The sequence below is a fragment of the Acanthisitta chloris genome, unplaced genomic scaffold, assembly GCF_000695815.1.
Source record: "Acanthisitta chloris isolate BGI_N310 unplaced genomic scaffold, ASM69581v1 scaffold704, whole genome shotgun sequence".
Lineage (NCBI taxonomy): Eukaryota > Metazoa > Chordata > Aves > Passeriformes > Acanthisittidae > Acanthisitta > Acanthisitta chloris.
This window is the reverse complement of record NW_008668029.1, coordinates 92,833-107,780: the sequence shown is the minus strand read 5'-3', so window position 1 is coordinate 107,780 and position 14,948 is coordinate 92,833. Positions and strand designations below refer to the sequence as shown.

The following is a 14,948-nucleotide window of genomic DNA, read 5'->3' as shown; positions in this document are numbered from 1 at the left end:
CAGGCATAAGAGACAGCTGATGGAACTAGTGATAAAATGTGGCGATCTAGCATGACAGAGAGATCAGAGCATAAATTCTGTGCTGACAAAGCTTCTTATTTTCCAAGCTAGCAATACTTTTTTCACAAAATTCTGATACAGATACAGGTTGGATAGGATCTAATAAACCTACACTAATATTGTGGGAACATTAAAACAGTATTCAAAGTGGGAATAAACTGAAATTCAACTCATTAAACACCATGAACGAACACTTCAGGAAAATTATCACAATCCAGAATAAAGAAGAAAAAGACTCAAAAAAAAACCCCTACAAAACACCTTCTCTTTATCACCATTTCATTTCCAATAAAGTCAGTAAAAACATCTCAAGATCTTTTAATAAGGTAATCACCTAAGAAATCTCCTTTCTCTTTTGTGCATCACAGCGAAGATACATAAGAAAGCATAGGTTACATTTTAAATCAGAAATAGCCTTGTAAGTAGGGTTTCACTGGGCAAAAAGAAACTGCAAATCTGGTACCAAACTGCAGATCTGGTAATACATCTTATGGACATGAAAGCATGTTCTTTCAAAGCCAGCTTTCAGCCAGATGGAGGTTTATCATTTATATTATTACAGTGCTTAGAAACCATATGCATTCGCCCAGAATGTGTTCTCTGTGGAGCATCTTATTCAGAATACAAAGTCCTAGTACTAAGCACAAGCCTGTGGCACAATAGATTTTAAGGCGAGCACAAGTAAAATAAATAAATACAACCACCCTGATATCTGCTAGAGGGACAACAGAGCAGGGCATAGACAATCCAGGAGGTTCCTGGAATGCACTGACGACAACTTCCTTCTCCAAGCAGCCTGGGCTGCAGCGAACATGAAACAGTGGAGCTCAAGATCCTTAGGGCAGCAAGGAGGGGGCACAGCAAGTTCACTACCCTGGACTTCAGGAAAGCAGGCTTCAGCCTCTTCAGGGATCTATGTGGTAGAGTACCATGGGATAAAGGGACCCAAGAAAGCTGGCTGATATTCAAGGACCGCCCTCCTGCACGCTCAGGAGCTGTGTACCTCAACAAAGAGGAAGTCAGGCAAAAATGCTAGGAGGCCTGTGTGGATGGCACAAGGAACATCTGGACAAACTCAAACACAAAAAGGAAGCCTACAGAGGGTGGAAATAAGGACAGGAAGTCTGCAAGGCATATGGGGAAATTGTCCCAGCAGCTAGGGATCAGGTTAGGAAAGGTAAAGCAGTCCTAGAATTAGATCCTTCCAAGGGCATCAAGGGCTACAAGAAAACCTTTTTATCACCTTTGGTGACAAAAAAAAAGACTAGGGAAAATGTGGGCCCTCTCTGGCAGGAAATGGGAAACCTAGTTACCTGGGACATGGATAAAACTGAGGCACTCAATGACATTTTTGCATCAGTCTTCACCAGTAAGTGTTCCAGCCACACCTCCCAAGCTGCAGAAGGCAAATGCAGGGACTGGCAGAGTGAAGAACTGCCCTCCGTAGGAGAAGATCAGGCTCAAGACCATGTAAGGAACCTGAAGGTGCACAAGTCCATGGGTCCTTATGAGATGCCTCTGTGGGTTCTGAGAGAGCTGGCACATGAATTTGCTAGGCCACTGTCCATTGTATTTGAGCAGTCGTGGCAGTCCAGCAAAATTCCCACTGACTGGAGAAGGGGAAACATAGTCCCCATTTTTAAAAAAGGAAACAAATGAAGACCCAGGAACTGCAGGTACGTTAGTCTCACCTTGGTGCCTGGCAAGATAATGAAGCAGATCCTCCAAGAAACTACGCTAAGGCACATGGAAAATCAGGACGTGGCAGGTGATAGACAACACGGCCTCATTAAGGGCATATCATGCCTGACAAATCTGGTGGCTTTCTATGATGTGATTACATAACTGGTGAAGAAGGAGCAATTGATGTCATCTACCTTGTGAGAGAGCTTTATATAAGGGTATGTAGTGATAGGACAAGGGGGAATGGCTTTAAACTGAAAGAGGGAAGATTTGATTTAGATTAGATACAAGGAAGAAATGCAGCACTGCTCCACGGCAAGAGGGTTGGAGTAGATGGCCTTTAAGGTCCCTTCCAACCCAAATCCTTCTGTGATTCTATGAAATACACAAGGAGACTATCTTATTCTCTACTGAATGACAATACAGGGACTTATGGCCATAAAATGATGAGGTAGACAAAGAAACGTAAGTTTACAAATTTTTGTTTCAATACCAAAAAATGAAAAATATAACATTTTCTGAGACTTTCTTGATACTACAATGAACTGTGCCTCACCTAAGGACTAAAATTCTTAAAAGATATCTGCTTACCTTTGTGACTGCTTTTGAAGAAAAGGTAATTTCATCAATGAAAGTGACAATATCCTTTGGATCAAGTCTATCAAAGTATTTTGAACACATATCATATGCATGTAGCCACTCATCCATGGTTTCTGGTATTTTTTTAATGAGATGGTGATCGCCATTCCAAAAAAGCTTTTTTAACCAGATAGCATAAACAGAGCTTGGTGACAGCATGCTGCCATCTTTTTTAGGAATTTTGGGAGCCAGTTTGGAAATAGACAAGATATTGTGACTTGTAAGGACGGGTTCCAGTGTTTCCAGAGGGTTTTCATTTTCATCTGTTAGTTTTTTGTAATTAAGACCTAGTGACAGAAGGAGAAAGAGGTATAAGTTATTCATAATTAAATCTACTCAAACTCTACAATTATGTGTAAAACAATCAGTACTAAACCAGTATCTGCAGAACTAGAAGGACACTAGCCCATCCTCTTTTACAAACACACATACTGACACACTAGGATTTTATGATGTCCTGGTGCATGTGAAATCTTTCAACCCATGGAACATATTTTAACATTACATATCAATACAACAAGGGAGAATGACTTTAAACTGAAAGAGTAGATTTAGATTAGGTATTTGAAAGAAATTCTTCACGGTGAGGGTGATGAGGCACTGGAACAGGTTGCCCAAAGAAGTTGTGGATGCTCCATCCCTGGAAGTGTTCAAAGGACAGGTTGGATGGGGCTTTGAGCAACCTGGACAGAAAAGTGCACCCGCCCATGGCAGAGGTGCTAGAACAAGATGATCTGTAAGGTCCCTTCAATTCAAACCATTCTGTGATTCTATGATACAAACTAAGAAATAGCAGATTCTCAAAGAAGCGAAAGCATATATATAATATGCAGAATCATGCTATAATTTAAAGTCTAGAAAATGTCATGCTTTTCAAGGCATAAGTCTTCATCAATTAAAAAATATGTATCCTGATCATGTAACAATCGGTATCACTTACCTCAGAAAAAAATGCAAGGCATTAACCACAAGTAAACTGGGGTCAACAAGAGACAGGACTCCACTTACATATAATCATAGACCTCTAACATTATCAAGTCCAACCATTAACGTGCCACTCTTCTGTAACCCCTAAACCACACCTTGCAGTGCCAGATCCAAATGCCTCTTAAATGCTTCCAGTGATGGTGAATCCACCACCTCCCTGCAAAACGTATTCCAGTGCTTGACCACCCTAACAGTGAAAACATTTTTCCAAATATCTAAGCTGAATCTCCCCTGTCTCAGTTTATGACTGTTCCCTCTAGTCCTCTCACTGCAGCCATGGCAGAAGAGACCATTCCCCACCTCTCTACAACCCCTTTCAGGCAGTTGTAGAGAGCCATAAGGTCACCTCTGACCTGCCACTTCTCAAGGCAAAACAAACCCAATTCCCTCAACTGTTCCTCATAGGACATGTTTAGACCTTTTATGATCCTTGTTGCCCTTTGCTGGACTCACTCCATCACCTCAATGTCCTTTTTAAAGTGAGCGGCCCAAAACTGAACACAGTACTCGAAGTGTGGCCTCACCAATGCCAAGTACAGGGGGGCGATCACTTCCCTAGTCCTGCTGGCCACACTATTCTTGATACAGGCCAAGATGCCATTGGCCTTCTTGGCCACCTGTGCATATTGTTGGCTCATATTGAGGTCGCTGTCAATTCAGCACTCCCAAGTCCCTTTCTGACAAACAACTCTCACGCCACTCTTCCCCCAGCCTGTAAGACTGTATGGAGGAGTTGAGTCCCAAGTGCAGAACCCAGCACTTCACCTTAGTGAACCTCATGCAGTTGTCTCAGCCCACTGATCAATATCTACATAATTAAGAGTCCTGTTACTATTTTGGTTCCTACAGAATGAAAACCCTTGCAAATTAATCTAGCAACAGCAAAACTATTTCTAACAATACTACTATTTTGTTCTCTTTGTATATAATTCCTAGGATACCTGACTTCTATTGCTATGTTTTAATTCATACACTTTGGGCCTGTAACCTCTACAAACACTTTGATGTTTTTGCTTGACTCCTATCTCTAAGCTATGCTGAACACTGAGAATTTTGTTTAAGAGTGTAGTACAATAGATTTAATTTTTTACTATACAAAATGACTAATTGTTATCTAAGGTATGGTCCCAGGACTTTTGAGAAACATTCAAAAATAGCTTTGAAGACAAACAATAGCTTCTTGAAATATTTCTCTTTGAAAAGCATCATAGGACTTGAATGTTGAACGGCACAAGAACTGAAGGCTACCCCTCCTCTCCAGAAGAAAGTGACTTTTTCTCTTCCTGCAATACATGAATTCATATGCACCTCTCTCCAAATTCCGCAGCAAAGTTAGCGTCCAATACATGAGGTTCCAATATTCAACAAGTAATTCATCCCCACAGCAGGTAATGCCATACAGTATATATTTTTCATTCTGAAACTGGATTTGGAGTTGTACAACTGAAATTCAAGATAATGCTAGTACTTGACTAACAAGGAATTTGAAACCAGTATTCAAAAATTCAAAGCCCTTTCCAGCATCGCATTTCTACAGGCATTGTCTGATAATGTAGAAGGACAAACAATGTTGTACTTCTGCAAAAGCAAAAGGTAACATCAAGGATAAAACACAACAAAAAATTATCTTCTTTAAGGCAAACAAACACAAAATGCTTAAAGTTCCTAATATAATCTGTAATTCAGACTTTTGAAAGGTAAATTGTCTTAAGCCCTTTGAGAATATTCATGTTAAACTTGCATTGTTGCAAATTATGCTTTAGGAGGTTGGTATTTTTCCTTTTTAAATCACTATGAAATATTGCCAATAATTTTCACTTGCATCACCAGCAGAAACCTGTTTTTAAATATTTTTTTCTTGCTGCGATCAATTAAATTTCCAATAATACAAAAGAACTTACTCATATAAGATTACTAAAATACTTACATTCTTCTGATATGCTCACAGAAAAAAAACAATTACCTAGAGAATATAAACTAGCTAAGCATAATCATGTCAACACTTAACAGAATAATAAATACAGCTATGAAGAAAAGAAACAGATACTCTCCTACCTGGTGCAACTGCTTTGAATTTTTTCAGGAGTCGGATGTGTGTGTCAGGTTTAACAATATGGTTCACCACTTCTGAGCAACCACAGTTTTCAAGGAGTGTAAAATAGTAAAGCAACCGCTGGTGATCTTGGCCTTCAATACTTGGGTAAACATATTTAACCATGTGTTCATGTAAGGTTTCAGGACTGGTTTTCAAAGTCTCAAACAAACCAAGACTTTGTGCTCTTTCTTCTATTTCCAGTGTCGATAACCTGCATTTAGAAACAACTTTGGCTTAAAGGTCTGGATGTGCCATGAGAGACTCTTCAGCTTGGGAGACAGGACAATACTTTCCTTGGTTTAAGGTTCAATTTTTTAAGACATTTTAAAAGAAGTAAATACCCATTCATAAATATTTAGATACTTGTTTTTCTCCATAACAAAAGCTAAGCAACTCTTCTATTTCCTGAGCCTGTTATCTGTTGACTTGGCCATGCAGATTAAGAGTCATGAATACTGAAGTGGGATTCAAAGCAGGATATGCATCTCTAAGAACAGATATGCAAAATTAGAAATACATCCAAGAAGCCTTTATTGAACAAGCAAACAAATCACTTGTGGCTGAATGGTGCTCAAAGATCCTAGTGCCCAGTTAGAAGTTTTCCCAATCTATTAAATCCTATTTTCTGTAGTTGATGAGTACCTGTGCATACTTTGAGAGAGATTGTCACTGAATATTGGCTTTTGCTAACCAGTTAAATCTATTTGACACTATTATTCATGTTTAGTATACTTATTTGACAGTTTTATCAAGTTGCTTCTCAAATTGTCACCCGTGAAAGCTTATGAAAATACCAGCAAGCCTTGGGTTGACCTCAGTTAGTGTCACTGCTTCAGGAAACTTCTTCCTGATTCTTCTGAAAAGAATACATTATCTCTTTACCAGCACAAATTCAGACACCTCCAGCTGACTACAGAAAAAATAGCTGAATGCAATCACTCCTTTTCCCTCAGCTTGGAGAAAAAAATGGGTGCATATCAAGGAAGTCTGATCTTAAGTTTACACCTCTCTCGACTGAAAGTTTTATGCAAAATCTGAGGAAAGAAGTAACCTACAGATGACTAGCACCCACAGTCTCCCCAGAGTCCAATCATATGGCATGTTAGATAGTGCATTTCATTTTGAAATCCTATGTCTTCTAAAACCATTTGATTTTCCTCTACCTTTAAAACTGATTAAATTAGAATTTCATCATTTTTCCCCCAAGCTTACACGCTGCATGTGTTTCCCTTTGACAGCCAAATAAAATGTGTCTCAGTTTCTTTCCTAAAGATTATTTTCTTACCGCAAATACCACAAACACAACCTTCTCAGTTTAAAAACTGTTCCCCAATTTCCGAGGGAGAATAAGATATTGTTCTTATTTGTACATCTATAACCTACCCCAGTTAGACTGTTAACCTTGTAAGCATGATTTTAATTCCCTACATTCTTTTACTTATTAATTGTTCTGCCATATTAATAAAAATAAGTATGCTATTAATGGAAATCAAGCATTGTTCACTCTAAGGTAAAAGAGATGCTTGGACTTGACGTATCTCATGAGTGTTATTTGATTATATTTTTCTGTTCATACCCGAAGTTCAAATTAAAGGATAGCTCAGCATTAAATTATATCAACAGGATCTACACACGTTTGCAACGTGTTTTTAGGGCAGGGCTGATGGTGGATAGGAAGGGCTCATTATGTTGTTCATAAAGATTCTGGAGTAAGACATTCTGTGATAGGAAAACAAAAATTTCCTAATACTCAAATCATAAAATGCTTTTTACAGAATTTTGGCCAACAAATATGATCAGATTCTTAAAAGAAACAATTAAATTTCAATTTAATGTTTTTAAATGTCATTCTAAACAATTTTCACAGGTTCATGTTCCACTGAAAAATGTATAATACAAATTATGCAAGTGCTTCTTTTCAGCCTCTTCCTATGTAAAGTGGCTTACAGAAATAATCTCTTTAACCAAATATGCAGTAAGTCTTAGAATAAACTTCTTTTTAGTTCAGAATGAATGCATAATGAGGCATGTATTATTAATGCCATAATCCCAAGACTAAAGTATACTGTAATGGTCATATGGTGTCAATCAAGTTTAAAATGAGATTATGATACAACAAAAACATGCTCAGCAGCATATTGTGCTATTATACATCAATTTTCAAGACATTTTTGAATTTCATTAGGGACAAGATTGCTATTTTTTACTTTGGTAATTTCAGAATTCTATGAATACTAACTCAAGGAGGACAAGAACAAAGAAAATGATAGAAAACTGTTGCAGAATACCTTAGGTAATATTCTATTCCAAGGGAAAGCAGCTGACTCTTTCACATTCACCCCAGTGGTGCCATGTTTATATCCTGACTGTCTATTTTGTTTAAAGCCCTAAATAATTTAGCAGCATCAAAATTTAGAGGGTATGACTTCTCTATTTTCTGGAGGAAACGAAGAAAATCTCAGAACTTTATTTCATCTTCTCAGATATTGCACCAACATCTGCCAGGCTTTGTTTTTTATCCCTCATGTTTTATAAAATGCTCTAATGCTTTTAAATTAATAGTTAATGTTAAGAGAGGTACAAACACTGCTGTAAGCTAAAGCTGCTTTCACAATTTAACACTCAAAATAAACCAAACTAATTTTAACATGAATGGCAAATAAGAGCTGCTGTATTACGCAGGAGGTTCTACATCACTGTCATCTGCATGTGCTACTCAGGCAACTAGCTTAGTCTTCCATCAAATGAGTTTCTCATCTTTCAGTGGGCAAGATGTACCTGTCTGACTGATAAGACATCAAAATTTAAAACAAGCAAATAATTTGATAAATAAAGGCCCTGGAATCAACTCCTGAATATAAATTTAAAGCATCCCTCCCCTCATGCCAGATCAATGACCTGACCTATGGCAGATGTGGTCTGCCATAATCTCATAGGCTAGAACAGTCTAAAGGAAAAATACTGAAAAAAAGACAAAAAAAAAACCAGAAAGGAAACAAAAGAACAAAAAACTGCTTCTATCAAAACCTAAGATGACCAAATGCATAGTAAGAATGGGAAGCTCCAATATATTTATCTCCCTCACTATTATATAGAAGAGAGATCAATAAATAGCAAAACTTTTTTTAAAAAAATGATATAAAAACTATGAAGTTTCAGGACATATTCCAAGGGACTGTAAATATAAGTACAAGATAACTTGCTATTGGAAGACAGAACTAAGCATTCAAAGCTGCAGAAACCTAAACACTGAAACAAAAGTCATGGAATACTTAGAACAACAATAAGGCACACATCTTTGCTTGTAACACCTATTTTCACAGCTGTTTACAAAAGCAGCACATGGAAAAGACAAGAATTCCCATACTATCGCAACACCAGTCAAATGAACACACAAATCAAACTCTATTCCTATATAATTCAATTTTATCATGGGTTAGCACATATTTCCATGTAACAGAATCACATGTGTATTTGCCGAGGAGACAACTTACCCACTGTCAGTGAATAAAAATTCCAGATGGGTCATATAAACTTCCCAAAGTGGAACATTGTATCGCTGAGCCAAAGAAACAGCAATCTTGTAGACATTTTCTTCAAGTGTTCTTATTAGGAAAGAAAACAAGGAAAAGTTATGGTAAGCCCCATGAGACATAACATTGAAATAAGTGTTTTCACTAGAAAAGTAATGATTTCTTTTTAAAATGTTTTTACATGAAACAAGAAGCTAGAATAATTGTTAAATAAAAATACAATATAAATAAAAATACAAAAAAACCCAGCAAAACCAGACAATACAATACAAATAAAAAGTGTGTCTTCCTGAATATACTCAGTGTTCCATTTCGGGGGAGGGCGAGCAGATATACGGGGACTACAAAGGAAAAAAATACCAAAAACCTCAAACTACAGAGATATTGCAAAGACAGGTACCTACCTACTCCACATACTCTTTGGTTCTCTATGACAGTTTGTGCTTAACCTCTCTGCTAAAGCAAAAAACTCAGTTTTCATTTCATGTCAATTACAAAGTGGTGCATGGTGGGTTAAGTAGGGCATGGTGTCATAGTTAGCACTTATTTGGTTTAGTTGCAACACACATAGTGTTTTAGCACAACTAGTATGTAGGGCCTCAAAGCTCTTCCTAGAAGTTCACAGGTGGAAGCACTCAGTATTTATAAACTAAAAGAAGGTGTGAAGATGTCCAGCTCCATTCTGTAAATAGCTCAGAAATATTGAAAACGGCTTTTCTGTTATTGTATAATTCCTTTAACAAAACAACAGGTGGAGACTGTTAACTGACTGAAGCCTGAAGTTAACTTCATATTAATTTCTACTAAACCACTGAAGTCACTATGTTTAAAATAAATACAAATGGTTATTGGTTTTAAGCTGGCATAGGAGCAATACTATTAGGGCCAATGCTGGGGGTTTGGGGTTTTGGTTTCCGTTTGGTTGGTTGTTGGTTTCTTTTCTTCAGGATAATTCCAAGAAAAACACTGTTTGCAATTACTTCCTAACAGACGTGTCATGAACAACTTCTTTTAAATGTATTTAATGTGAATACTGACTAAAATGTTTTAGATACTTTAAAAGTCATGTGGGACTAAGGAGAAAGGCCTTACACAACATGAACTGCTACAAAATACAATTGCAACTGCAAATAAATTAGTTTACAAAATTATATTTATGTATGACTCATGTCAACTTCATAAACCTGAGAACCCTTATCTAACTATGTTTAACATCTTCCTTAGATCTTTTACATTGTGGCTCCACAAAGACTGCTCCTTAAGCCTCCCAGGACTGAAGAAAACAGTAACTTTTAGTACATTTTCTACACCATCAGCAGGATCCATATATGACAGTAAAGAGATCAGATAAACCCTAGATATTAGAGCATGTCCTCCCATAGGTTTTTTTGTCATTTACAAATGTAGGTCTATGCTGTATCTTGATCTATGCTAAATCTGGCTTATAGATGTAGTTCTTTGCCACCCAAGGTGAACAGCTGACACATCCATACACCTTAATTCTGATATTTAGATGCTCCGTCCAACATAATGTTACATTCTACTGTGATAGTTGCTACACATATTGTAGATTTAAAGTAAGATACATAATGCTGAGTAGAAAAGCTAAATGCCAAGAAAGAACATAATATGGAAACATCTTCACAACCAGCTGTCAGAATAGCCTTTGCACTATAACTGTTGGTCTAATAATTAAAAACCACACAAACAACCAAACAAATACACATACAGACAAAATCCCAAAAACCCAGAATATCCACAACTACCCTCTTGTAATGACTCTTAGTTACGACAAACCCTGAAAAACATTAGGCACTTTACACCGCATACCTACACAAAGGAGGCAGAACACAAGCATTGAAATTAGAAGAGAGAAAGAGAAATATATTTTAAGATAAATAAAAGTCTTTACTGAAATACATTTAAGAGCGGGGGAAAAAAGAAATTCCACACACTGTCCTGTCTGTTCTGTTCCAATTGCCATGGCACCTTCCCTTTGATTTTCCAGTCCAGCAAGGCTTCCCATACTAAACCTCTTGAATCTAGAGTCAACACACCATGAAAACAGGACAGTTTTTAACTCAGAAGGCACTGGTATATACATAAGATGACGATCTATAAGTTTTCAGAAGTACTCAGTAAAATGCATCTAATCTTTTAGAGGCAGATGCTCTATTCTATTTTTCAACATTAAGAAGCTCCTTGACAACCTTACATTGTAAACTCCAGATTAGTAGCCACACTTTGTGCAGATAGGCATTTGTCACATAAAAGCAGATCTTTTAACCACAGATACACAACAGCTGTCACCAAACCACATCACATATAAACTGCCATTCCTTTGCATTTTTCACAAATCATCTGATGTACTGTCAACAAGGGGATTACTAGTTATAGGGAGGGTGAGGATTGATGCAAGAACTGCGGAGTGAGTATGCCATCGGCTAAGGGGAAGCTAACAGGATATTCTGGAAAAGGTACACCAGAGGTAATGAGGTTAATGGCAGTATTCTGCATGCTAGTCATCAATATTGATCTAAATATCTGCATTAATTTTAAAAAACAAGCAAAACCAGACAACAAAACAACAAAAAAACTCCAAAAAATTTATTACTTCGCTTGTATCATCAATTCAGATACAGATTATCTTGACAGGAGGAAAAGATGATGTTTAGGAATGCTCTAGTAACCCTACACTTAAACAGTAAATACAACTTCTGAAATTAACTGAGCAGCTTTAAAATGAACACTGGAGCTACTGAGGAGAGTACAGTGAAGGGACACAAAGATGATGAAGGGACCAGAACATCTCTCCTGTGGGGAAAAGCTGAGGGAGCTTTTCAGCTCCCTCATTGTTCAGCCTGGCAACAAAAAAGCTCAAGGGGATCTCATCAAAGTTTGTAAACACCTGATGGGAGGGTGCAGGAAGGACCGAGCTGGGCTTTTTTCAGTGGTGACCAGTGCCAGGACCAGAGGCAACAGGCATGAAGCTAAACACTGGAAGTTCATCTGAACATCAGAAAACACTTTTGTACCATGAAGGTGACCGAACACTGTAAAATGTTCTCAGGGAGGCTATGGAGATATTTTTGAGATATTGAAAAGCCACCTGGACGTGGTCTCTGCCAAATGGCTCTAGGTGGCTCTGCTTGAGCAGTGGGGTTGGGCAAGATGACAGCCAGAGGCACCTTCCAACCTCAACCATTCTGTGATTCAGTGAAAGAGGAAGATCATATGAATGCTTTAGTTGCACAGTAATTCAGTCAATCATACAAATCAAGAATGGCTCTTGGAGCTAGTGGGATCCATTCCCCCTTGAACTTATAAAAGATACCGCAGTCCTGTCCTTCTGTCATAAGAGTGGCATGCATAAGGCAATGGAAGTTTAAGGAAATATCATATAAATGAAGAACAGTTAACCAACTATTTATTCATCATCAATATAACAAAAAAAAAACCCAAGTAGTTGTTGCACAACAAAAAGCTGCAAAAAATGGCCATTACCTTGCAAAGGATCTTTTAACTTTATTTTACATAGCCCTTTTCATGCCCAGTCATGACTGCCCATCTCTATGAGCCTGAGGTCTGGACAGGAAATCTCCACTGAAGGCTCCAGCACAGGCATGCTTTGGATGTATCTCATTGGTGGTGTTGTGCCAAGACTAGGATTTTGCTGTCTATCTTCAGCAGATCAGAGCAATTTTTTTCCCCTATCTTGTTCTCTAAAACCTCTGTTGTATCATAGATGTGCATGTGTTTGCTCACAATCACTATCTTCAGCATTGTCTGTTGACATCAATCAGCTACAACACAAGGGATCCACAACTGAATTCCAACACAATATAAGGAAATGAGATCCCCTTTTTCAGTTGCCCATGCTCAGAAAATGTTTTTTAAAACCCCAACAAAAAAATGACTTGGAGAAGTGAAATAAAGATTTCAACAAAGAATCTTTAGTTTCCTCTCATGTTTGAAGCAGAAAAATGAGATGGAAGTCTACAGGTGTTTGTAAAGTTTAGCAGCAGTAATGCACCAGGGACAACAGACTGTGTCTAACACTGGCAGCTGGGCAGAGCAGGATAGCAAAAGCACACACAGTGGTTCAGAGAAGCTAATGTCACTAGGGCGAGCTGCACAAGTACAAGTACATTCAAAGTGGTTGTACACATGATTTTCTAGTTTAGTCTCTAGAAAGGGACCCAGCTCATATGCACCAAAATCATTCTGAGAACCCAATAAGCACAAGCTAAATTATGATATTCAGACTGCATGATAATGATGCCATTTTTTCTAAAAATCCAAAGTATTTCAGATTGATGACATAAGACAAGGAAGAAATAGGTATTAAATCGTTAAAAACAACTTCTGATTAAAACAAACAACAACAAATAAACAAACCCCCAAAACCCAAACAAACCCAAACCCATGACACCACCCATAATCTGGCCTCAAGCAAAAGAAGAAATTCAAAACCTTATACAACACAGCTGGCCTGAAGCTGCATGGAACTTCACTTGATTACTCAAGAATTCCCATTCAGTCTTGCTCTAGCTCCCCTGATTCCTTTCCAGATACTTTCTAGCTTTACTTTGCACAAGTAAATTGTTAACTGCTTGATAACTAACCTTGATTAAGTCTGTGAGGCACTCAGAACTTTAGATATTTGATAAATAATGCATAATAAGCCCTAATGATAATGCACCAAATATGGAAGATAAAATAGATGACTACTGGTTAAGTAGTTTTAGCAAACTGCTCATTCTAGTACAAAGCTGATCTGTAAATAAGATACCATCTCTTCCAGGTGTTGCTCCTACAAACAGCACTTCATAAAAGATTAAAACCATAAGGCACTTAATTTAAAAAAAACAAGAAAAAATATGCTACAGAATTACACTGAATTTGCACATCACTTTCATTAGAAAATGCAGATTAAGAGGCAACTGGGAAGATTAAAGCAAGGAAGCCGCAAACTGAACAAGTAATTAATTGGATCTTTGCAACTGCCTAATATGGAACTGCCACTCTCATCCACATGCTATGAAGCTTTACTTTTTTTCTAACCCTTTCTAACCCTTTCACATGTGTTTTTATCTCTTCTTACTGTAAGGAACTTTCTGTTCATATTTACTATATTTTTATGAAAGACAATATCTAAAGCACTCTTGGACAAGAATGTAAGTAAGCTTGTGGCAATCCAAATAAGTATCTGTAGTAACAGAAGGATATCTGTATCGATGTTACTGTAGATAATCATCGAGGTAACATGAGCTAGTGACATACTACAGATATATGCTTAACAAACAATATATTCAGAACAGGTAATTCCAGTGGAAACGTTAAAAGATTATTACAAGCTATTTTTATGAATGCAATAACAAAATCTGTGTTGATATAGATTTTAAAGATGCAAAGCAGCAGCTTAATTAGTATTCCAAACCTGAGGTTATACAACTGTTCTTATTCAGTATATTGATGCTTTTTAATAACAAATTTCTATTGGAACTGTAGCTATGAGTAGCTACATAGGTGGAAAACTGCAAACATCTAAATATGCTCTTCAAAGGCTTTATGCACAGAGAAACTGTAAATCTGGTTTAAAATTATATTCAAAGCTCTTTACTGCAGAGAACTCTTCCTTTGACAGTCTAGCAACCATTCAACTGCGACTGTCCTCAAAAGACAGAGTTCAAGCCATTCATGACTTGTTCACAGCCTAAAGTGCCTGTACACAAATGTTAATTAAAGATATTTTTTAAATGAAAAGACAATACTATCCTATATATTTCCCTTTTTTTTTTCTATTCTGAATATTTCTGAAAGGTGAGACAAAGCATGCCAAGTATCAGAACATGTGCAGTGATGGCTTCAGTACTTCCAAATGACTACAGAGGGAAAATCTAGTGATATGCAGCAGCTTTAACTAAATTATTAGAAAGAAAATACAGTTT

At 37.3% G+C, this 14,948-nt stretch overlaps 1 protein-coding gene across 1 annotated transcript in view; it reads right to left on the bottom strand.

Annotated features, from left to right (window-relative positions):
- NBAS (neuroblastoma amplified sequence) overlaps positions 1-14,948 on the bottom strand; it is a 154,199-nt gene that overhangs the window by 54,229 nt on the left and 85,022 nt on the right. The window contains exons 38-40 of the mRNA XM_009072753.1: positions 8,959-9,069; positions 5,425-5,675; positions 2,335-2,669 (exon numbers count right to left, since the gene is read on the bottom strand). Coding sequence (XP_009071001.1) covers positions 2,335-2,669; positions 5,425-5,675; positions 8,959-9,069 — 697 coding nt within the window. The remainder of the gene's footprint in view (positions 1-2,334; positions 2,670-5,424; positions 5,676-8,958; positions 9,070-14,948) is intronic.